The sequence below is a fragment of the Nycticebus coucang genome, chromosome 11, assembly GCF_027406575.1.
Source record: "Nycticebus coucang isolate mNycCou1 chromosome 11, mNycCou1.pri, whole genome shotgun sequence".
NCBI lineage: Eukaryota > Metazoa > Chordata > Mammalia > Primates > Lorisidae > Nycticebus > Nycticebus coucang.
Genome location: NC_069790.1, coordinates 108,399,347 through 108,425,480, shown reverse-complemented (window position 1 = coordinate 108,425,480; position 26,134 = coordinate 108,399,347). Strand labels below are relative to the sequence as shown.

At 38.8% G+C, this 26,134-nt stretch overlaps 1 protein-coding gene across 4 annotated transcripts in view; it reads left to right on the top strand.

Moving 5' to 3' along the window:
- Window positions 1-26,134, top strand: part of DGKI (diacylglycerol kinase iota) — a 438,324-nt gene that overhangs the window by 321,843 nt on the left and 90,347 nt on the right. For 3 of the 4 annotated variants that reach the window (XM_053553914.1, XM_053553912.1, XM_053553910.1), the window contains 2 exons: window positions 21,217-21,296; window positions 23,454-23,498. In XM_053553914.1, the coding sequence (XP_053409889.1) occupies window positions 21,217-21,296; window positions 23,454-23,498 (125 nt within the window). The remainder of the gene's footprint in view (window positions 1-21,216; window positions 21,297-23,453; window positions 23,499-26,134) is intronic. The other variant, XM_053553913.1, reaches the window with a different exon arrangement.

Below are 26,134 nucleotides of genomic sequence, written 5' to 3'. Positions count from 1 at the left end.
TGCTTCACAAGCTTGCTAAAAACACTGATTTTTTTTTCCTATCGATTGCTCCATCTAAAATTGAATCTTTCCCCCTCATTTAACAAGTTGACAACAGGGCTGTTCAGTAGCGATTAGGCCTGGTCTGGTGGAGGCAGGCTTTCCGATTTGAAACCTGTCTGAGGAGCTAAGTGACATCAGTTTGTCCTCTGAAGGACGACTTCCGCCTTCCTTTTGTGAGCATGATTATGTTTATTCTTATTGTCACAAATTGTCATTTACCCAGAGTTTCCTGCATAGTTTCTTTTCCTGTTTTTCCTATCTTTTGTCTGTATCCTTATTTTGTTAAAATACAGTAATACTAAGGAACAATAGTGGTTAACATATATTGTGCTATTGTCATAAGGTAGGAAGAGCCTTCACTTTCCTACCCATGTCGCGTCATTCTCCCACCATCTCCGTGTAAGGGGCAGTATCGTCACGTATAAAGCAAGCAATACACAGAAAACGTGAGGGAACTGTCTAAGGGGCTGGCAGTTTGAATGTTTATCACTGTGCATTCTGTTTCCTTTGAGTCTTACTTTGTATTTTCTCGTACAATATCTTTAATAGCATAAATAAAAATGTATATTTCAGTATTTCACAATACCATTCCAAATGCCTTTTAAAACTGACTTTAGTTTACCATACTGTGCTTTATTGACAAGCGTTTGGTTTGGAATGTCCCTCCAATCCCAAACAAACTATCTAGTAGATTAGCACATTTCTAGTACTACTTCAAGGGATACGGGAAAGTGCCTGGCCTCATCGAACTTCTGTTCCAGTGGTAGAGACAGACGCATGAAGAAAAAACAGAACATGGCATCCAGTGATATAAAGGAAGAGACAGCAGGAGAGTGACAAAGCAGCCTGTCATTGAGAAGATGATCAGGGAGAGACTTTCTGAAGAGGTGATCTGTAAGCAGAGACCTGAAAGTGAAGAGTGCCTGAGCATGAAGATTTCTGGGGGAAGAGTGTCTCCAAGTGCTAAAGCCAAGCTTCCTTGGTGTGTTTAATGCACAGCAAGGAAGTCCACAAGCCTGGAACCTGGGCAGGTGGATGGAAAGGGTTAGGAAGTAATTTTGAATTGGTAGCAATAGGTCTCCATGTGAAAGGGGCTTGTTAGGCCATGGAGAGGGCTTTGGGCTTTATTCAGACTGTGATGAGGTGTTGAGACTCTTTGAGAAGGAGCATAACATGCCTGGATTTATTTTTAATAAATTGGGCTGCTGAGCAGAGACCTGACTGTTGGGTTGCGAGAGTGGAAACAGGGAAACAGATGCAAGATTCGTACGGTGTTCCATGTGATAGGTGATAGAGGTGAGGGGGTTAAAGTAGTAGAGTTGGAGAGAACCAGTTAGATTCTGAATACATCTTGAAGGTAATGAAGGATGAGATAGTGGATTAGCTGTATCACTCAAGAGCACAAAATGATTCAAGATGATTGCCTCTGAGGTTTTAACCTCAGTGCCTTGGGAAACAGAGGTGGGGAAGATGAGGATTCAGTGAAGAAGACCAAGAAGAGGCTTACAGTGAGCTAGGAAAAAGCAGGACAGCTCGTTCTGTGGAAAGTAAGAGAAAAAAAAAAATTTCATAAAAGAAGGAGCATAACTGTCAATGTTCCAGAAGGGCAAAGGCGGATGCATAGGTGCGTGCTGGGAGCCAGTGGTTGGATGTGGGTGGAAGGGTGGTATCAGGGGCCTCACAGAGGCTGTGGAGTGAAAACAGTAAAGGTGAATAGGGGGGTTCATGTGCAAATGGGAGCAGAGGAGGTACCTCAGCACAGATTGCTGCTAGAGCCATTTATTAAAGGGAGGTGAGAGGGATGGTTGTTGGAAAAGGATGTAGAGTCAAAGGAAGATTTTTTTTCTAGTTTGTAAAATGCTATGGCTGGTGCGTATGCTGATAAGGCCAGTCCCCTGGAGTGCATGGGGGAAGAAGCCCAATTGTAAAAGCACTGCTTCTTGAGCAGATGGTGAGGCCAGGTCTGGTGCACAGTGGTGTGAAGGGGTGTGGGCCGCGGTGGGCCAGGGCCTCCTGAGTATGGGCAGGGGCAGCCGAGGGGCCCATGCACAGTCAGTAGATCGGTGGGTTGGTGCTGGGCAGAGGCAGAAGTTCTATTCTGATTAACATTATTTTCTCAGTGAAACTAGAAGCAAGCCTGCTAACTCAAAATAGGACGAGGAGGGTATTGATGTTCTGGAAATGAGGAGAAAGTTTGACATGGTCAATTTGTAGAATGAGACAGTGAGGGGCCTGGGCAGAGTTGCTGAGCAGCACTTTAGAAATGGATTGTTGAATTCATTGGCTTTTCGTAAGGACACAGAACCTCTCTGCCAATTTCTGGGGGTCTTGGTTAACAGATGAGTATTCTGTCTTCCCAGTTTCAAAGGACTCTGATGCCAGGGGAATATTCAGCTGGAAGATGATATTATTGTTAATATAAATTTGTTTCTTATCTAATTCTGTTTATGACCCAAAGCTTTGCTTTGTTTATAAGAAAATAAGATGTGTTCCAGAGCTGTGCTTTGTTAGAAATTAATAAGGTAGGTCTCAGACAAAGAAATGGGCCTAAAGTATTGATGATGATATGTGATCCTTCCTTCCTTGTTAAAAACTTTACCTTCACTGTAAAGCTTTTGGTAATAAAAGTGATCAATTGCAGGTAGATCCTTAATTCTCTGGCCAAAAGAATGTTTTTCCTTTTCACTGGTTTATCTTATGTAATATATATGTTCTTTATCTTTTTGTCTCTAACTTTCTTTCTCAAAATAGTGGCCATTTTTTTCTGCTTGTAAACCAGCCCAGTCCTAGGATATAAGTTTTGATGGTAGTGAGGTTTCCTTTTGAAGATATTCTTCTAAGATCCTTGTACAAAATTATTACTTTTTATTTATCTTGTTAATGAGTGAGTGGTACATAGTCAGTCACTGAAGTCATGACCATTATATTTAATGATGAAGACTCATACCCAATATTGACATAGTTACAGAGAGCTATTGAATATACACGGACCATGGGCATTATCCCAGGACACTTAGATTCTGATCGTCTCATTCAGGGTTAGGATTTTAATAAGAAATTATATGTTTTAATACAATACAGTTTCTAGTACACAACCTACTTTATTTTTGTAAAGACACAGCTATGCACTTATAGAAATGTGTGATTTGAAAGAATTGTGGGTCATGGTTCTTGTCATTGGTTGGGTTTCCTGGGAAACAGACCAAGGTTGAGTTTATGACCCAGAATTTCACTGAGGATTTCTCAAGAGGAAGCCACAGCCATGCAGGACAAAGAGAATAGGACTGGGCAGAGGGAGAAGCTGGGGGTTGATGCAGTCTCAGTAGAAGACTCCTGCAGGGACCTTTGTGTCTGGCATAGCCATTTACATTTGTCCCATCTGATGTAAGGGCAATTGGATACAGGTCAGGCTGCCCCTGGGAAGGGATATACCTTGAGTGTGGTGGCTGCCTTCCCAGAGAGGGACTTGACTGTGAGTGGTCAGCAGACTTCCAGCTACTGGGGATGAGGGCCTCAGTCCCAGAATGGATCTGGGCGGGGCAGATCACTTCTGAAAGCACAGTCTCGATTATGTAACTGAGCAACTGATTTTTGAACTAAGGCCAGGAGGAAACGACCCACATATCAAAAATCCTTGAGTCCACTCATTCATCTCTTCATTTACCAATCATCTGTTAAGTACCTACTGTGTATCAAGCACAGTTCCAGGTACTTGGGATTCCACTTCAAATAATGCTAGACACAAGTTCTCTTCATATCTTTTGACCTGACCTTCCTACTATTCTGAACTAATGGAAATGGAATGTAAATTCATTACTTTATTCAGAAATGTCCTAATTAGTAAAATAAAATGAAAACCTAAAATGTGAATTCTTTGTTTTTAATGTGATAACTTAAAAAAGTTCAGAATATTACAGGGGTACACAGGTTTTGGTTACATAATTTGCTTTTGTACCTTTTAAGTCAAAATTGTAAGTGTGCCCTTTATCCAGGAAGTGTGCGTGGTACCAGTCAGGTTGTCAGCTTACCCAACTCTCCTCCCTGCTCCCACCTACTTTATTTCCATACATAAGTTTTGATCAACCAGATCCAATTTAGTGTTCAGTATATATGGTGTTAGTTTTTCTATTCTTGAGATATTTCATTTAGAAGAATGGTCTACAGTTCCATCCAGGTTGTTAAAAAAATACTAGATCACCACTTTTTTAGAGCTGAGTAATAGTCCATAGTGTACATAAAACATATTTTATCAATCTACTCATATATTGGTAGGAACTTGATATATAATTTATCAATCTACTCATATATTGGTATCTACTCATATATCTTTGTAATTGTGGATTTCGCTGCTATAAATATTCAAGCGCAGTATCTTTTTTATAAAATGTCCTTTTTTCCTTTGAGTAAATATCTAGTAGTGGGATTATAAAATGTGAATTCTGACCTTTTCTTACAAGTTCTCTTTGGCATGAATTATTGCCAAGCCAAATATTCTCCATTTGAAATTTGAGTAAATTGAAGGTAGAAATCTAAATGCAAGGTAATCTGAATTTCAGGCTGTTATTTACAGCTGACACTATACTCAGTGGAGAAAAACTTCAGAGTTTGATTCTCAACAGGATAAATATTTCTTATATTTTCATCCAACTTATTGGTAATGATATTGAACTAAACAGAGCTAAGCACAGGCATGTGAGCCCTATTGAAAATAACCCCTTTGCAGGCTGACTCAGAACCACAATTGTATGCAATTTTAGTTACATGGGTAAGGTCTGCAGGCCGTTCCTAGTTCTCACTGGTGGAAACCATTCTTTCTTAATATCTCTAGGGTTTCCTGAATCACTGGTCCCCTGCTGCTCTCCTGGAGTCACCCAGAATTAGAGACGTCCCTATGACATCAGGTGCTAGGGGCGTATTTGCTTGTAACCGTCCTGTTTCAGACCTCTATGTGTATAATTTGTGTACTCATTTTGCTTCCAAAAGAGACTTGGGGCCATTTCAGCTGATTTTAGGGCATCTTTCTGTCATTAATTCTCCACGTGTGTCCAATTAACTCAGGGCGGTGTGACTGAATGTGTCCCAGCATGTGTTTGTTGGTGACTTTGCTGGTCACCATATAGTACGAGGTTTATATTCTGAAAGAGATTTGGACCAGGGTCTCTAATCATCATTTTAAGTGTTTCTGTTTTGAGTATGATTGTGAAGGTTTGCTTTTGGACATTTAATATTTCATCTTGATTTTCACATTTATATGGCTGCCCTGGCTATGTAGCTCAGATTCCAATGTCACAGTCGAACATTTGTTATCTCTCTCCAAAATACCTGAGCATTGGTGGTAAATTATTCATAGGGGTTCTTCTCTGTATCCAACAATTTTACAAATATATATTTCCTAATGGATGTACTTAAAAAAAAAAAAAGTTTGCATTGTTTCTTAATGGCTATTGTCAAGTGCGTGCTAGGACCTCACATGAGAAGCTTCTATCATGGTTAACACTAGAAATAAGTTCCAAAAAATTATGTAAATGATTTCATCGTATTGTAATTCCATTGCATGTGACATGAGGGATCTGTGAAATGCAATTTCCTCTGTCAAAAATAGGCATTTACATCATTGTTGGTAAATGTCCATGTTAAGTTGGAGGGGATAACATTTCATAGCACTGTTTGGTCAGGCCTTTGGTTCCTATAATATATTAGAGGAGAGAGACCTTTGGACCTTCTGCCTGCACTTTCTCCTGGGTTGCCACTGGTAATACGTGAGCCACAGGCATCAGTCAGAAAAAGTAAAACGGGAGCAATTGCAGCAGTATCCACGATTGGGTCGCACTCTCTATCTTACTCCTTTCTTCTGTGTTCAGAAAACTAGGATTTCCCGTCTCCTTTTTCCTTTAGGTTTTTCTTTCTCTCTTCTGCTTTTTAATCCATCATGTGGTGTATGTTGATGACTTGGAAAGAGAAGAAGGAAAGTATCTCTTATCGACTGATTCCTGGGGGGTTGTGGTCTGAACTTTGGATTTCTCGGGAGCCTTGGTGCTCCCTTGTCCCTTCTTTCTCTGTGTTTTGTTCTCCAGCATTCAGAATATTCTTTCTCCAGCGCTGTAGGTAACACATTCTAACTCAGAAACCCTTCATCCACTTAATTTCCTGTTACAGACTCTGCTGCCTCTTTGCTCTCTTGCCCTCTCTCCAGACTTACAAGCCATTATGACCCCTATGGTGTTAGGCAAGCGAGTCGCAGGTTGTAACTCCCATGACCAAGCAAAGCAGCTGAGAATCACTGGCTCCTTTGCCCTCTCACAATTCAGTTAGTGATGGAGAACTCGATTCTTTGGGCTTCGTATCTCGCTCGTAAGTCTCTCCCTTCTTTCCAGCCTTTCCTCTATTCCGACTTCACCATTGCTCATCTCAGGCCCTGAAGTAGCTTCCTCATTCATCCTCTGCAGTCCCCCACCAGTTAGTCTATCAGATTGCTTCCAGCTATTTTTCTAAAATGTTGTCAGAGAAAAAGGCTGGCGATTTCTCAGTACGAAGACCAGCAGTGGACAAGGACTGGAGGATATTGAGGGGAGGTTGGTTAATTTATTAGGCCATCTTTGTTTGCTAACTGTCTCTCATTATCATGAATTAGTCAAGCTCCTACCATCCACAGAGCTGAGGAAATAGGGGCTCTGTCTTTCATGTTTACATTTCAAAATGATGACTCCCAGCTCTCTGGGAAGGACATTTCTGAATTATAAAACTGATAAGAAGCTGGGAGAAGATTTATATCTCCAAGGGGCCGAGTAAGAATTTACAATCAAAAGTTTGCTAAGGTAAAAAATCTCTCACAAACAAGAAATCAGAGGCCTATGGCCAGGAAGAAACCAGTCTAAAGATCATTCAAGGTGAAGGGAACATGGAGGGTGTCTTGGTCAATGTAAATCTGAAAACCTTCACAGTCAGTTGGAAACCCTTTAGTATCTACTCATCCTCTTGAAAAGAAAATCTCAGCTTCTTACTAAACCAAAATCAAGCTTCTAGCCTCAGCCTTATCCCTTTTTTACTCTGTCCTTGTCCACCTTTCTAATTTCTAAACTTTTTCTTCTTTTTACGCCTTGGTTTCTTAGAGTGTATGGATGAGGTAAGATTTATTTTAGATGATTTCTTTTGTCTGAAAATCTCTTGTTCCTCTTGTCAAACTGCCTTATGTTCTTCACTTGAGAGACAGCTCCTGTTGAAAGTATGTCTGGGCCTGGGGAACGTGTCATGCTTCCAGATCGTAAACACGCTTACTATCTGTCTATGAAGAATACTGTTCCGAAGGAATCAATAGGATGTTTTAATTTACTTCCTTTTCTCCATGTCTGTGAACTCATTAATGGCAGGTACCATGTCTTAGTATTATATGCTCAGCTCCCAGCACTAGAGTTGTCCTGGGCACCAGAAAGTCCTTAAACCCTGTTTGCTGAAATGATTAAGTGAATGACTTATAAACCCAAAAGATATTTTGACACAGTTTGTTGTATATATGGTACACATTTTCCAAATTAAATGAAAATACAAATCATGGATTGCTATTCAAGATTATAAATGCCATAAACATTTAAGGGAATTTTTAAAAAAGTTTACTGCATGTTCCTTGGGTTGCATTCACAGGTAGTATACTGTGAAGACGAGAATTTGATCTGTCATTTAAAACCCTAATTTGTAGAGAAACTGCTAGTTTCTAGAAAGCATACCTCAGAAACCCTGTTCTTAAATAGAAGGCAATGAAAACTACAGAGTTTACTTTAATCTTGTGGATGACATTTTCAATAAAGTGTGGATAGGACCCAGGTGAGCTCAAGCTAGGGAATCCAAACACTAGGATGGATTACTTTTTTTTTTTTTATTGTTGGGGATTCATTGAGGGTACAATAAGCCAGGTTACATTGATTGCATTTGTTAGGTAAAGTCCCTCTTGCAATCATGTCTTGCCCCCAGAAGGTGTGGCACACACCAAGGTCCCACCCCGCTCCCTCCTTCCCTCTCTCTGCTTTTCCTTCCCCACCCCATGACCTTAATTGTCATTAATTGTCCTCATATCAAAATTGACTACATAGGATTCATGCTTCTCCGTTCTAAGAACCAGGGGTTGTGAATCCTTTGATAAATCCTAGCATGGCATGGCAGAATATAAAGTTCTTAGGATGCTACGTTTCCTTTTGAATGCTGATATACCCATTAGTCACCCCTTGTAAGGTTTCAGGTGAGCAGCAGGCAGTTAATAATGACAGGTTGTTATAAAATGGACATATGGCCCACTGCGGGTGAAAATTGGATTGAAAGAGTGTATGGTCAACTCATTCTGTCTAATCGTTATCAGCCAGCAAGTAAGAATTTTAGTTTCCCGGTTACCTTGGTGCATTTGGAACTAATGAGGTAAAATGAAAAGATTCCACTAGTCCTTAGCATCCTTCCTTAAGGCTTTCTTCCTTTATTCCAGTTTCCTGCCGTCTCTCCTTGCTTTTTACTTTTAATCTCTTATTCCCAACAGCCCTTTGACTTCCTGAACAGTGTTAATGCTAAGGCAAAGGAAGTAGGTATTGTTTATTTTTCTATGTCAGTATTATCTGTTATCTGCAAAGTGTCTGTAACAAACCCAGAAAAATTCCTTTCTCTTTTTCTCTTGATTTTTTTTTTTTTTAAATCAGTAGACTTTATTTTTAGAGGAATTTTAAAGTTTACCAAAAAATTAAGCGGAAAGTATGCAGAGTTCCACTTATCAACCCACTCACAGAGTTTTCCCTGTTAGTGTTTTGTATTAGTGTAGTACATTTGTTACTATTGGTGTATATGTGTGTGTGTGTGGGGGGGGGTATCCTTCCAGATAGGTTTTTTTGGGGTGCATAACAGTTGTGTTGTATCTTTTTAGGATACATGTGATGTTACCATTCACATGATGAGCCAATGCTAATACATTATTTTAATGGAAATCCACAGTTTACATTAGGATGTACACTCTATAGTTCTGTGTTTTTTCACAAATATGTAATGACATGAATCCACTAATACAGTTTAATACAGAATAGTTTCACTGCCCTAAACATACCCTGTGCTATACCTTTTCATCTTACCCTCCTTCTTCCCAAAATCTGGCAACTATTGACCCTTTTCTTTATTGTCTCCACAGTTCTGCCTCTTCCAGCAGGTCCTATAATTGGAGTCACTCAGCATGTAACCTTTTTAGATTGGTGTCTTAGCAGTATACATTTAAAATTCCTCTGCATCTTTTCATTGTGCAATAGCTCATTTCTTTTCATTGCTGAATAATATTTTGTTCTATGGACATACCACAGTTTATCCACTTGTCTGCTGCAGGATGCTTTGGTTGATTCCAAATTTTGGTCATTATGAATAAAGATGCTATCTATAAACATTTGCATACAGATTTTTATGTGGACATAATTTTCAACTCTGTTGAGTAATTGCCAAGAAGCTTGATGCTGGATTGTATGGTAAGAGTAGAACCTCAGTAAGTTGACCATCCAAACAGGGCAACATATGGTGGTGGTCAACATAAGGAACTAGGCCTACTGTACTGATATGGACATGTGGTGTGTGCCCAGCCTGTGAAAAGTAGGCCAACTTAAGGAGATGGTCGTGTAGGGTGATGATCAACTATAGAGGTCCTACTGTATTTAGTTTTATAAGAAACTGCCAAGTTGTCTTCCAAAGTGGCTATTCTGTTTTGTATTTTCACTGGTCATGAATGAGAGTTCCTATCCCTCAACATTCCCAGCATTTGGTGGTTTTTTTTTTTCCTTTTTTTTCTCATGTTAGACATTCTAATAGTTGTGCAGTGGTATCTCAGTCTTGTTTTGATTTGCACTTTAATGACAGATGCTGAGTACCATTTGATATGGTCATTTGTTCTCTGTACCTTTTCTTAGTAAGATGTTGTTGAATTCCCTCTTTTATTATTGAATTTTAAGAGTATATTTTGGATACGAGTCCTTTATCAGATATATATTTTGCAAAAACTTTTTCTCTACCTATGGCCTATCTTTTCATTTTATTAACAGTATTTTTCACAGAACAGAAGTTTTAATTTTTATGAAGTCTGGCTTACCATTTATTTTCATGGTTCGTGTTTTTGTTGTTCTATTTAAAATGTTATTGCTAAACCCAAGCTTACCTAGCTTTTCTCTTATCTTATTTTCTAAAGAATAGTTATGTTTTCAGGCCATTGGCATCTAAATACTACATATAGGTTGATAGAAAGACGGGAAGTACTTACATAAACTCTACTCATCATATCAAGAAATCTAAAATTGATACTTAAGGAAATGTCAGATTTTTTAAAATGTCTACCTGAATATTGTTAACACAGAATACATTGATTTTAAGATTATTATCTATATTTTGATGGTTTATGAAAATGTTTAGTTCTTTTTCTTATTTTGTGACTTTTTAACCCTGAAATTATGTTTATTGTTCTTTTCAGAAAGTGATAACTTTTTTTAGCCTCAACAGAGCCTCTGCATTTCTAATATTTTAATGCATATATTCAGAATTTAAAACCCAACTTTGCAAGCTTCTATGATTTCTGAGAAGCTGGTCTCTAAGTTGTCACACCTTCTTTTAATGATCCCATTCTAGGTAGTTTTGTTTGTGTTTTGACTAGATAAATGGCCTCTTTTAGTTGCAATTTTATTTTAACAGGAATTAACTGGAATTTAACACTATCACAGCAAAAATGTCAGATAATTGAATCCCTTTTTTTTTAATTGTTTAGCTCTCAGCTCTTTATTTCCACAGTGATACATTGTTGAACACATCACAGTACCTTGCAGAAAATTAAGTGCTGTGAGTTTTCTCCTTTTTTATAAATCCCATTATTGGTTTCATGTGGACTTATTATGGAAGCTGGGGCTTTCTTGCTTTGGTTCTGAGGGCCTTTGCTATGTTATAAAGCAGCCAGCCACAGTTCCCCTCATCTCCTTCCTGGTTTGGATGGTTCTTTTACGTACATGCTTTAGTTTAGGCTCTCGCCTAGAGGCTTTGGTACCATACACTGTCTGCCATAAAAGCTCTCACTTATGGTCTGCTGGAATTGGTTTGAAGATTTATGAATGGTTAGAACATGTTGATAATAGAATTTGGAGCAAAAAAGTGATTAAATTCAATAGGGCTTGGAAAGGTAACTATAGGATGGATTTGCTGTTAGTATGTGCTTTCTAGGCATGGACCTAATCTTCACAGTAACCCAGAGGGTAGGTGCCGTGATTTCTGTCAGTACCCGAGGCCTTCACATACTATATTGCAAAAGAACCAAGGGCAAGCTAAGCTCACTGAGCAATCAAAATGATCAAAAATGTCTGAAATTATCAGTTTTCTGAGTATGCTTTCTTATCAGGGATAATTGAACATTAAAATGAATAGTAGAAGAATGCCTACATATATCATAACAAAACTATCATGTTTATAATGCCAAATGTGTGCCAGACTGGAAACTAATGTTTGGTAAATACTACATCAAAAATCCCTGGGAAGCATCTTTGGCTATCTTGTGCATCTGATGTAATGAATTTTCACACCTCAAGTGAGAACATGGGTTTTGTTGTATATTTCATTTAACTGTCAATCAATTCTTCAGTTCAGTAAATTCTAATGTAAGGATTTTAATAGTAAAACAAGTGGTGATTTTCTGTAACAATTCTGATTAACATCTGAGCTACCCTTGCCATCTCTACTGTCCCAGTAATGATTCGCATCTGCTCACAACTTCACAGTTGCATTTCTTTGTAAAGTAAGCAACACTCACTTTAATTCCGTGAGTCCAAAATTACAGACACGGTTATATAGCAACACTGCATACAGATTTAATAAATTCGACTAGTGATCTGTAAGTTCTTCAGAAGATGGCCTGTTGGAAAAGTTGGGCAGTGAGGAGCCTTTAAAAGTGATGCTACTGCTGCCACGTGAAACCTGAAAGTATGTCTGACTTTGCTCATAGTTTCTGCCTCCGTAGAGAGAAGGTTCTGTTTCTTTGACCCCACCTGGAGTTGTTGACCTTGGCTCTGCTTTGTTTTGCAGCTATTCTCTAACTTTAAGAATGTCTGATTGATAAAAGAGTGCATGCTGGTGGAGCTCCACCTGTGGGACTGTGGTTCCATCCTCACCCTCTGGTCAGCCTGTCGCTGGTTGCTGTCTTCCCTTCTGCAATCTCCATGTTGAAGGCTGGTAGAGACTCCATTCATCCGTGTGCCTGGGCTTGATGAAAAGTAGGAATGGCTCAGAACAGGGGCTTTGGAGGAATAGAAACCGAGGCTGCAAACTGCGTGGTTCTGTTTTGTAGTTGTAGCATTTAGGGCATGTTACCTAATCTTTCCGAGACTTGGTTTCCTCATTGGAGAAATAGGAATAATGATAGGCACCTTTGATGATGGTGGCAAAGATTAAGTAACGTGCTCAAACTGATCGGGTTCTGAGCTGAGTGTGAGTTCTTTTCTTTTCTTCTTCCCCTTCCTGCTCTGCCTCTCCTCTCCATCCTCGTTCTTTCTCCTCTTCTTGCCTCTTCCACCTCTTCCTCCACCTCCCCTCCCTGCTCTCCTTCTTCTGTTATGTAATCAGTATTAGATTTTCCTGTTTATCCAGATGTATCCCATCCCTCCTAAATGTATCATATTACATCATGTTATGCAGTATGACTTGGGATTATGTATCATTAGACACAGGGTTAGATCGTGCCTCCGGAACACAGAGTCTACTCTGACTTAGCTCGCTTTTCCACAAGTAAAGTATGATTTATTCACGCAGGAAAAGAAAGGACTCTAGCCAGGCTGCACCTTCCCTCAGTGCTACTTCTCTGCACCCCCAGGCCTACGCTTTGAGCCGCTGTACCCTGGACAAGCTCCCAGCTCAGCCCAGCCTCTGGGAACTCACAAAGTTTGCATTTGCATCAACCTCAGATTCCTATCCACTGGGAACCGAACTTTTGTTGGCTTCTGCACAATGCAGCACACCTCTTTGGTTGAACCAGCATCAAATTAGCTTCAGACATCACTGGATGGATGGAGGGGGAGTCAGTTTAACTCTGAGTTACTCTACAAGGGTTTTTTGTCCTTCTTCAATCAAATAATTAATTCCCCGGAGGAAATTATTTGATTGTCTTTTGTATCAAACCTCCTCATCTTTAGAAAATATTTTTTTAAGTTTTCTTGAAACTCTAGGAAACTTCCCTTATAGACTGTAACAACTTTGATTTTTAAAGTTCTGGGCAATTCAGCCCCATATGTGGGGTACCTGAGCTAGGTCTAGTCCTTGACTCTGCTTAGCACTTTTAGTAAAATATATGTTTTAGGAATTATATTTTGATATGTTTTCTTTTAGAGCATATAGACTTTAAAAGTTGCTTATAGATACAAGAGTACACTTGTGGATTGGTTGCTAGAAGATTTTGAATTTGCTGAAGATGAATAACATTAATTTATGTACTGTTTGGCATACATTTGCATAATAAGTTCAAATGGTCCTAACTTCAAGTATAGAAGACAAAATTAATTAGTACGACCTAGAGGCATTTTATTTCAAACACAGAATCCAGAGCATGCACATGTGAAATATATAATGGATGGCTCAACCAATTAATTTAATTACTTTCTGGATTATGAGACATTTAAACAAACAGAAATAGGAGAAGGGGGTTAATAGAGGTCAGAGTAAAGCCTTACAGGGGTACAAGGGCAGGACTCATGTTTTGGCTGGAAGGAAATAATTGGTAGTATAATTTTCTAAGGGCTGAGGATCACCAATTAACTCTATAATATCTCTCCTGTTTCTATACCAGCATTTGTCAAAGTTTCATCTTTGTCTTTGTCTTTTTGGGCTGCCATAACGAAACACTATAGACCCGGTGGCTTAAATAACATGCGTTTATTTCTCACAGTGTTTTAGGAAGGGGTCTGAGATTGGGGGCCAGCATAATCAGGTTCTGTTCAGGGCTGTCTTTCTGGCTTGCAAATGGCTGCCTTCTCACTGAGTCCTCAGTTATGTGCACAGAATTCGCTAGAGAAATAAGACCAATTTGATATGTGTGTATAGATGCGGAGATCTACAATGAGAATTGGCTCATGCAATTATGGAAGCCAAGAAGGCCCCATGATACGCCATCTGCAAGCTGCAGAATGAAAAAAAATCCAGTGATGTAATCAAGTTGAAAGACCAGGGAGCTGATAGTAATCTTCCAGTCTGAAAACTTGAGAACTGGGGTGTAAATACCAGAGTCCAAAGGCCAAAGAACCAGGGGCTGCGACATCTGAGGGAAGGAAAAATGGATTTCCAAACTCGAGAAAAAAGCAGAGAGAGGGAAGGCTGGAGGGGGGCGGGGCCTTGGTAAGTGCCACACCTTCTGGGGGCAAATCATGATTGCAAGAGGGACTTTACCTAACAGATGCAATCAGTGCAACCTGGCTTATTGTACCCTCAATGAATCCCCAACAATAAAAAAGAAAAAAAGAAAAAAGAGATCATTTGCCTTTCCTCTACCTTTTTGTTTGATCCAGATCCCATACAAATTGGATGATATCTGCCCATATTGGTAAGGGTGATCTTTATTCACTCTACTGACTGGAAATACCTTCATAGACATAGCCAGAAATGGTGTTTTACCAGTTATCTGAGCACCTTTCACTAAATTGAAACACATAATTAATTACCACAATTTGTGTATCAAGTACACAATTTTAAAGATCAGCAACATAGGCGTCTATGTTCCTGTCACATAGATAAGAAACAGAAGGACCTCCCCTTACCATTTTCCTGCTGAAATAACTACTATACTAATTTTTGTATTTGCAATTTTCTCATTTTTTTGTTTCTTTGTTTGGTTTTCTTTGTTGAGATAGAGTGTCCATCTCTCATCCAGGCTAGAGTATAGTGGCATCGTCAAAAGCTCACAGCAACCTCAAATTCCTGGCTCAATTGATCCTCCTGTCTCAGCCTCCTCAGTATCTAGGACTATAGGCCTCTACCACCACTTCTAGTTTATTTTTGTATTTTTTGTAGAGATGGGGTCTTGCTCCTTCTCAGGCTGATCTCAAACTCCTGAGTTCAAGCAATCCTGCCCCTCAGCCTCCCAGAGTGCTAGGATTATAGGTGTGAGCCACTATACCCAGCTGCCATTCTTTTGTTAGGTATATATTTACCATATTCACCACCGGATGGTTTTGAAGAAACTGAATACAAACCTAAACCTCCCTGTGTGAAGAAAAGATGATGTTCTTAGTTTTAGATGAAGTTTCCCAAGAGAGCTGAATAGTCTGTAGGTCGTCTTCTGGTTTTAACTTTCCCGAGTACATGAGCCCATTCTGAGAGGATTCAATTCCCAAGGTCATCACTGAGTCCTGGGAAGCCCTTAGCAGGTGGATTTTAGCTATCTAAGGGAAAACAGTTACAGGGTTTCTTTGGATTTTTCTGCTTCACTATTATATTAACTCTTTTATGAATAAGTTAAGATAAAGCACATCTGTGGATGATATTATTACATAGATATGTATATGCAGGTGTATATATAACTTGTTCAGGTTTGGAGGACATTTTTTCCTTGGGTTGAAAAATAAGGGTGATGAGAATCTACATGATGACAGCTTTCTACACATCTCTCTTAAGTCATAGTGTTCCAACTGTTTGATAGCCCAATACATCTGTCACCCTAACATCTTCTAGCCCCATTCCCTTGGAGATTTCTTTTACTTTTCTCCCTGTTGGATTTCTTATCTCTTATATGCATTTATTCTGCTTTCTTGTTGCAAACTCAACTTCTATTGGGACAAATAACTCAGTAGCTCCTTCTAATATGTAGCCTGATGCATCATCCATTGTGCCGTTGGCCCCAGGGTCCAGCGGCTTCTTGGTAGAAGATGTGTCCTGTATTCAACCCTCGGACTTATTTGATGGTTTGGGTCATACGAAAGTCTTAGAAGTTTGCAGGCCTTGTTTTGTTGTTTCCCTTCCCGTGCGGTTGCCTTTGAGAAGTTCAAGATCATCTAATTCCTGACCCTTTACATGTGATCTGTTCTTTCCTCTCTGGAAGTTTGTATATTCCTTCCTTTGTCCCCAATCTTCTTGAATTTGAAGTAAAATGTCTTCCTATTTCCCTGTAGTTATTGTTCTGAGTTCTTGCTGGACCATTTCAGTTGGCAAAGTAATTTTTGTCAGTTCTGGGAAATATTCTTGATTTTCTTTTTCTTTTCTGATCATTACCCCCATTTTCTCTTGTTTTTGGAATTCCTATTATTTGGAATAGTCACCAACTTTCCTGAGCTTTTTCTCTCCTATTTTTCACCTGTTGTCTTTGCGCTACTTTTGTGGAGATTTTCGATTTTATTATGTTCACAAATTTCTGTTGAGCTCTGTATTCTATGCAGTTTTTATTTTTGAAGGATTTTGTACTTCTTTCTATTTTCTAGTAATACTACTGTTCCTTTCCATTCTTTCTCTCCTTTGATATTGTCATCCTTTCCTTTCACGGGTGGACCATTTTCTCTTAATACTCTGAGTATGTTAAAGATATTGTTAAAAGCCTTTTCCTACTGGCAAGTTACATTTTACTCTATTTTTGTTTTTGTCCCTAGGTTCTATATTAGAGGAATTCTCAATTTTTCTGATCATTCTTGCATTTTTCTGCTCATTATTGAAAGTAAGAAATATAAAAGCTGACTAGAAGTTCTGAGCTCATAGGCGAAGCTTAGTAACTTCACGCTTTTGTGTAGGAGAAATAGGGAAACCGTTCTGAGGGAATGACTATCACTTCTTCCCCTAGACCTGCATGAGAGGTGCCTCAGATTTGGATGGCCCACTATGGCTGTCTTCTGCTTTGCCCTGCTTCGGAGATGTTGTGTCTAGAATGTGAAGGACCTGAGTTCATCCAGGGCTCTATCCCCTTTTAGACTATCCTGTGGGTTCTTAGAATTCCTGACACAACAGCCCCAAGCCCACCTCCAGGGTCTGCAGAGGCCTCTTTTTCTGGTCTGGTCTCCTAGGATGCAAATATAATGGGCATGAGACTAAGGCCCCTTGGGGCAGTTGTTTGCATGGGCTTGGAGGTCAGGGCTGGAATATTTGCCATACATATGCACAAGGCTTCAGTGTTGTGGATGGAGCCAGGAAACAAAAGAGAAAGAGGTCTGGCCACAAACATTGCAGTTTTGTCTTCCAACTCCATGGAGTATGAGAATTTGGGTTTCAACACCTCATTCAGGTTATTACAAGGAATGCTATGTAATCATTTCCTATTTATCAAAGTAGGAAGACTGAACATATTTAATAGTTTAGGAACTTTACATTAAAATGATAAATACATAGATAGATGAAATTCAGACCTTTCTGTTTTTGCTTTGGGCTTTATGAATGTCAGGGGTGGGCCTGCTCCATGTCAATATATTTCCAGGTGTTGCCTGTGGCTCAAAGCAGTAGGGCACCGGCCCCATATGCCAGAGGTGGCAGGTTCAAAACCAGCCCCAGCCAAAAAAAAAAAAAAAACTGCAAAAAAAAAGATATATATATATATTTCCCATGGGTTTGCCAGATTCTTCAGAGAAGAGTCTTCCAATCTTTTCCCAAGTAGTTAGGTGCTAACTGCCAGATTTGGGGAAGTCCAGTGTGGGAAGAAAATGGGATCACTCAATTCTGCAGATGGTCAGTTATTCCACATTTTCTATAAATTGCACCTGCCAGGACTAAGTGGTAGAAATCTAGTGACCTAACAGCCGTTGCTCCTGTTTTAGCTGCCTCCTTTATCCCCAACTCGTGAGGCAGCTGGCATGCCAGTCTGCAGGTCCTTGGAGGGCTTTGCAGTATAAATAGTGTTTAGCCTGGTATAGGGCTGGACTCTGTAGAGTTCTGAGTCAGTTACCACTTTCATTTGCTTCATCTGCTATTATATTCTCCTTCAAGTTTCTCCTCATTTTTGTTGATTTATGTCTTTTTAAAAACTCATTTATATAGCTTAGTAGCTTGAGAGAGAAATATGTGTGTTCAATCTGCCATCTTAATCTAGAAAGCAGCTTATTCTTTTTGCTCAGTTAGAACTTGTAAACTCCATGTAATCCCTGGAGTTAAAGTTCCTTTATGTAGGTCGAATATTGATGGGTGCTTATTGGAGTCAAACAACATCAATGAGACCAAAAAAAAAAAAATAGTAATCATTGAGACCAGGGATAGTGACACTAATGCTCAGGTCACAAGCATTCTCACAACACCTAATTAGAAAGGAGCAGATGCCGAGGAAGGCCTGCAGTGGGTTGTCAATAGTGTTGAGAGGAGCTGGCAGTTTTCCACAAGTTTCTGCTTTCACTTCACCCTGCTCTTCTCAGGTTATAATATTTTTATACTACAGTTATTTTTTTCCCATTGTAGAAAGAGTAGAAATTAATTTTAAGTACATAGGAATATAAATTATGAAACTATAGCTAGCTAAATCTGATAGTACTATAATATATTAAAAGGTAGCGATTGAGTTCATCCATTTTTTTTCTAAAGATGCTTAAAAGATACTGAAAGGAATGAGGGAGAACTAACTTTGCTGTTTCGGTAATTCATTTTTAAATACAGTGTTGCATTTAATCCTCACAAAATCCTGTAAGATACCCATTCCAAAACACCACAGTCTTCAAACCAAGGCTCAGAGGAATGAATAACTTTTATGACCAAGCAGATAACCTTAGTAGTTTGCAAGACCTCAGCAGTGCTGTCATTTGACTTAGTAGTGAATGACTTGAAATCTTTTCTGTTGCATATCGCTGCTTTCTTAAAACAAAATTGACAGGTGTTGCTAACTGTGCTACGAAATTATGATAGAAAATGCCTTCTCCCTTAATTAATAGGTAAGTATTGTTCAGTCAAACGCAGTTACTCTTTTTCAGCTCCTTGGTAAATAGGCAAAGTGGTTGACTTTCCACTTACAGTAGAAAGGAATGGCATATCTTTGAAAGCTTTTCCTGGCTATTACTTTTTGATTCAAGTTCTTGAATACACAATCTCTAATTGGAGTTTAAAATACCTACCACCAAGTACATTGAATTTATACTTAGACCAGACTAACTCAAAGTAATGATAATAGAGTATTGAGAGGATTCCTGCATTTCTATAAGCTGTATCTCCTAATTTAAGTAAATCAATAAATATTGAGTAAAATCGATTTCTGTACATTTTCACATTTGATATAAAGGGAAAATATCATTAAGAAAGATTCCAGGCTGGACTCCCATGTTAATTATAGCTATGTTCCATTTCTACAACCCAAATTCTTGCTTTTCCTCCTTATTCCTCAAATGGTAGAAATCTTTCTTCTGCTCTTACCTTGATAGACCACCTTATTTGGGTCTCTTTAGTAGTCTGGCTGAGAATGATTCCTTTAACGAGTAATTACATTATTGAATTTCCCTTCTGTTCCTTTCAAAGATATTAATACATGATTAGCTTGCTGAGAACCATTTTGACGCTTCTGTTTATCTTTAAAAAAAAAGGAAAAATATTCTTCCAGCTTATTACTCCCACGAATACGTGCATTTACAGGGTTCCTCACCCTTCTGCTTACCGACGCTTTTGCTTACTCTCCTTCTTTGCCTGCCTTGGAAAATTGACCCACCCTTGAAAAACACACTTTCTCTTTTACATTGGAACAGTCCTTAAGCCTATGTTCTTCCCTCTTTATATAAGCCTTTATTGAATACCGACCATTTCTTTACCAAGCATTGGGAATGTGTAGATAAACTACCCAGACTCAATCAGAGATTTCCATAGCTTGACAAGGTGATGGATGCATGAAGCTTTGTGTGTGCAGGACTTCAGAAGCCTAAAGGAATGGTGGGGATGGTGGTGCTGATTAGGCATCCCCAGTAGAAACCAATCTAGGAGGTCATATTGACTCATAAACTATTTATTTTTCTCTAGACCACCCTTGCTCCTCTAGCTAAAAGATCACATGGGGTTCTATGTCCTCAGGGAGCCTAAAATATTCCCCTCCGACAAGAATTAGTCCCTCTTTCCTAATAGTTTTCAAATGACTAAGTTTACATATTTAATATAGGCTGTGTTTTATTTATTTTTATTTACATTTATTATTTTTTGTTTATATGTATGCCTTCTCGACTATTTTGAGTGTGCCTCAAGGGTTTTTTTCATGCATTTTCAGTGTATCTTATACACTGAAAGCCATAGCACTTTGCTTTTTCGAGCCAAGTTATTGATGATTAGGCCTTAAAAATAAGTTCAATGAAGATTTCAAAAAATTCTTACTGAGCACTATTGTCATATCATCTGCTTGCTAGTTTTTAGTCAGTTAATTCAAGATTTTGAAACGTTTTTGTTAAACCATGGCTTTCATAGTGTAAGTATACTTTTCAAATAAGAAATATGCAAATATGTCTTTTGAAGTTTGGAGAAGGAGACAATTTTTCAGTATTTTGAGAATTTTATAATTAGAAGAGGTTCTATCTTCTAAAGCCACGGTGTGACCTTTGGTACCATGTAAGTAGGATGCGTCATAAGGCGTATGACTTGACTTCTTCATAGTATTTCTTGGGGTCCTGTTGTTAACACTTCTGCTGACCATCTTTACAGTTAGTTGGATTTGTAAACTGTGTACCTTGTAGAAGTTTTTCATTCTGTTTTTTGATTTTTTTCTAATTTCATACCGTTAGTTCTAGTGTTGGCCACCAGGTAGCAACAGTGCCTTGAATAGCTCAAGTCTCATAAACAAAAAGATTAAGTCGCACACCATCAGGAGGGAAAGAAGTGTTGGGAATCATGAATTTTTAATTCCTCCCTGGGCCTGTGTCCTCCTGCTGCTTATTACAAATGCAGGTGTAAATTACCCAGTGGCCACAAACAGCTTCCAGGCCCTGCCAATCCATCGATACATCGTTACTGTGACATTACACCTCATTTTAGGGCCACTGCGACAAAATGAGAAGAAAGGCAGGTGGCAAGGGACGGTGTGGATCATGCGAGGAAAGTGCATGACAATTATAGACAAGCAGAGACTGAAATCATGAGGGAGATATAGGGCAAGGGTGCTTATTTCTTTTCATGGACGTATCCAAAACCTAATATTTATGAGATTGTTATTTAACCATGAGAAACACATTTATGCCAATCTAGAAAAATCAAATATGTTATTTTAGATTTTTCTTCTTCCTTCGCCCTCAGCCATACCTCTGGGTATTCTAGTTGTGCGTGGAGACTGTGATTTGGAGACTTGCCGTATGTACATAGACCGCCTACAGGAGGTGAGTTTGTTTAGCCCATTATTTATTCTCCTTAGCTTTCCATTTTTGTAAACAGTTACCAGCCACATATATTTGCTTCTGAAATGATGCATCTGGGGAGGACGTGGATATGTGGCAGTCTTGGTCTTAAGCATTCACTGCATGTCTCCCTCCTCCACCCCCTAAGCTACTTCCCTCCTCTGGTGGTTAAAATGGGACAGGATGGATTGGGTTCACTACACAGTGCCGTTGCACTGGTGGGTTCCATAATTCTAGCTTGGGACATCTTGTATTCTTGCCCCAGACTACATACCTATATTTTTGAAACTATACAGAATTTTGAAAAGAGATTATTTAATGTTTATTCAATGTTTTATATCTAACACAGACTTCTATCAGAAATAGCTATTTCTTTTGGAAAAAAAATGAAACTTCTACAGGAAAAAAAATCTGTGATATTTTATGGGAATTTGTCAAAGCCCAAACAGATAATCTATTATTTTTTTCCTCAATCTGGACTTGTCCTAGAGAAATAGAAAGGGAAATGATCCCATATTTCCCCAAATTTGACTTGCATCAGCAAAACCAAGAGACTCAGACTTAATACAGTTGTCATTGGTTGTTTTTGCAGAATTCTGAGAGGAAATATTAACTGTCTCCATTCTACTAATGGCAAAAAACATAAATAACAATTTCTTTCTCATTGTTTCTTGATGAAAGATACACATTAGAGTCACTTTTCTCAGGTAGGACTGAAACGTTTGTACTTTTAAAGCTGTTGTGATTTTGATACATACCTATTGATAAGCAACCCTCTCCCAGATGATAAATTATACATAGGTAAATATCATGAATGAAGTAGAAATACCGTGTTTAGAATCACTTCAAGTTGTAGCCATTTGGCTTTGAATACTAGATTCTGTTTCTCTTGGAAGGAATCAATTCAGGTGAAAGGCATAGAGTGATGTGAAACATTACTAAGTTTTGGAAATAGATGTCAAACTTTGAATCCTAATATGGATGAGTCTACAAATTTTATACTTGTGACTTTAATTATTTTGACTCAGTTAAAAATAATCCTTTGCTTTAAGTTAGGATTTATAAGTGTTTACCCTGTGACTTAGGTAGAAATCTTTCTGGAACCTCCAATATCTCAGTTTTCAAAAGAATTTTGTAGTTTATGGTAGAATCTCATTCAACAAATCTAAAATAAAAATATGAACCCTAATTGGTACCAAATCTTTTACTGTTTTTTTTCACTCAGGTAACTTTGTTAAGAAGACTTCACAATAGTCAAATATATAACTGATAAATTGACTTTGCTGAAATACAACTTAACCAACTTCTTGGCATATTCAACTAAAAGCAGGATTCTAAAAAAAAAAACAGGAATGAATTAACAAATAAAGAGGAAAAGTTTTAAACTCACTTGGCACAGAGTGAGAAGATGAAGGCTTGTGGGAAGCAGGTGTTAGGACAGAGGTAGTCAGGACTGCTGACATCTGTAAATAGAATCACTGCACTCATTAGCAAGGCAGCCTGGGAGACAGGACAGTGGTGACAACTTCGCTGTAAAACTTTATAAAGGGAGTCAGCCTTTCAGAATCTGCTAGCAAAACCTTATTAATTCCAACCCTGTTAATGTGCCCTTTGTGATAATGCAGAAATGGGAGGTGATTTTCTCTTTGCAGTCTGTGAAAACCCCTTTGCCAAGTGACTTATCGGGATAAACACAATTACTGTGACAGTATGTGTTTGATCTAAGAAAAGAAATTCTTTCTATTAAGTGTTTAAAGGGAATTCAGAACCATTCTTCACAAGCCAAAAGTTCAGAAGAAAATAAAACACGATCCCAACTTATTATAACAAAATTGCTTCTTGTTTACTTCTGGTTTCCACTATCCTTGGAATTATAATGCATCATTCACCTCTAAACACTATTTAGGATTTGTAAGTTCCAATAGTTAAAAGACCTTCTTTCAGTCCAGCTTGCTGTGCTTTTATTTTTTCTGGCATTGTCTTCCTTGTTTGGCCTCCATGGGTTTGGGTGAGTTAGACGCTTTCCAGATGAGCATAATAACTTTCAATTGGGAAGTTCAGTTGATAGAGCTATGGGGCAGCTTGTTCAAACTAATTTTAAGGTACGGATCTTTTATTTTTTTTCATTTTTCTCATTAGGACCTGCAGTCAGTTTCTTCTGGCTCCCAGAGAGTTCATTACCAGGTAACACATAATTGACTCTCCTTGTTTCTTACCTTCAGGCCAAAAGACCATCTTTCAATTAATGGCTCATTTTGACTGAGAGTCCTCATCTTCCCTAGGGATAGAGTTCATTTTAAGAACTTAGTAAGGTTGTTATTCTGATTCTTTTGCATTTTCATTATTTTGGACCAGCCTAGTCTAGCATGAGTACAGACTGTGGATTTTTTTCCCATCATTTAGAAGAGATTATAAAATGAAGTGCTTTCAGCGACAGAAACTCCAACTCAAGCTCGCTTAGAAAGGAAAGAGGCTATTGGTTCCCATTAGCAGAAAGTCCAGATCAAGGATGGATTTTGTGTACCATTTGGTCCTGGTTCACACTCCATTTTTCTGCTGTCCTTCTGCTTTGTTCTCCTCTGTTAATTTCACACCTGGGCTAGAGGTTTTCATGGTTCACCATGACAGCCATTATTGGCCAAGGCTATGTGTTTTTTCCTTCACATCAGGGAAAAAAATTCCCTGCTTTCCACAATCATGAAGCAAAAGTTCTAAAATGTAATTTAGTTGGTTCATCCTTATCTTTTGGACAAGAGCCAATAAACCCAGTCTCCCTCTCTCTTTTATATGATAAAGTCCATCAGAGGGCACCTGGTTATCCTTTGCCCCCACAGGCTTTGAGAGCGCAGCTTGTTCCTAATTTCCCCGCCCTCCTGTGCTGCCCAGACATTGTTAGCCATTCTCTTACCAGTAGGTTTCCAAGCTGGATGCAGGTACCAGTCCACCGTCTCATCCCAAAGTGCACGGGGCCCATACCATGCTCTTTGAACAGTTCCACTAAACCCCCCCTTTTCTGAGAGCCCCTTATATATCCTAGCCTGTTGGGAGGGTTACATGGGAATCATAGCACTGCCAACAACTCTCTCCAAATAAATCTGCACAGAACCTTTTATACCTCCACATGGGGAGAGATTTAAACACGTCTAAATTTATAAATCCTGGCTTAGCACATCTCTTTGAATTTTGGTGTCTATTTTCCTACACCTGAAACTTCCAGATTAACATCCTTTAGCATAAACAACAAAAGTAACAATGAAAAGAAAACCCTTATAGCCTTCTAGGTAGATTTCTTCCTCTGTCTACAGATACCTTCTCTCCTTAGGAAACTGCTCATTTATCTTTAGGCTTACTGACATGAATGGCCTTCAGGATTGTATTTGTTTGTGTGTTTATTTTTCAAACGACACATTATACAATTCCAGAGCTCTTCGTTTTGTCTGGTTGCAGCTGAAGGTGTGTTTATGTTGAAAAAATAAACTACTTCTGGGCTGTTTTTTTTTTTTTTTTTTTTTTTTTTACCAACTAATAAAAGGTAAATTTCTATCTCTTTTTTTCTTGATAAATAGACCACGGTCTTTCTCACATTGGCTATTTGCATATTTTCCTAGACCCATTATCTAGGGGTAATTTTATTTTAAAAAGTGTAGTGCTTTTAAAGAGTAGAGCTGATCTCTAACAATTGGCAGTGATAGTTACTATGAAGGTCAGTTTCTATAAAAGGGTTTGTAATTTTTGATTCTGGACATTTTGAACCTTTGTGATTTTATCAAAATGTGCGGAACATTTATACTAACTAGTTTTATGAAAATAATACACTTATTATCCTGGCTTACGTCATGTAGTCATTTTGGCGTGAAAGTTTTGATTGGGGACTATCTTGTGTCATGTTTTCCTTAGGCCATGGTTGTGCACATCCACAGAGGTAGGGGTGGATGAGACTCTAGGATGTGATTAATCCTTCTGTGTGTTTTTATTACCAAACAAATTACACACAAAAGGATTAATGATATTTTTCTGACTATGTCAAAATACTGCTGCAGTTTTTTGTTTACTAGCAGTCAAGTCAAACCCTAGTATCGTGTCAAAACTGCTGTATTATAAATGTCACACCAGAAGGGTTTGGGTCGTGTAGGATAACTAATGCCAAGATTAAGGACACAAGCCAGGAGTATCACCTTTCCCATACCTGTCCTCAGGATGATGAAAGGAGGGTGCAGAGCTATCAAAAGCTGGGGCCTTTACTATTATGGGATAGCTGGAACAAAAAAGGTCCTAAAAGCCCAGGATCTGCTCATTAAACAGGAAGCTTAACCAAGAGAGAAATTGTGTTAGAATTAACATAGCAGAGCACAGGGAGAAGGTGGTAAGGAATTTCCTGAATTGGGCATGGCTTGCTGGTTGAGACAAGAAGCTGGGCAAGAGTAACTTTCACAGTTGGCTGAGATCCTCAGTGGAGGAATGAGTTGGAGGGATGGGGATAGGGAGGGCTGTTAGCCACATGGTTGTGAATGTGCCTTAGATCCAAGAGGTTTGGTGAGTAGGAAGTTGAGGATGTGAATATTAAAGCTCATTAAGACATCCAGGGCCAGAGATAGAAATTTGGGCATCCTCAGCATACAGGTGATGCTTAAAACCACAAAGCTGGAAGAGATCCCCCAGGAAGAGTGGAGATAAAGAGGACCCAAAGTTATGTCTGTATTTATTCATCAGTCAGCAAGAGCAGAGGTTGAAGGGAGCAATTCATCAAGAAGACCCATGGAAATTGGGTCAAATAGCAGGAGAGACAGAAATTGAGGAGAAAGTGGTGTTACGGACGTCAA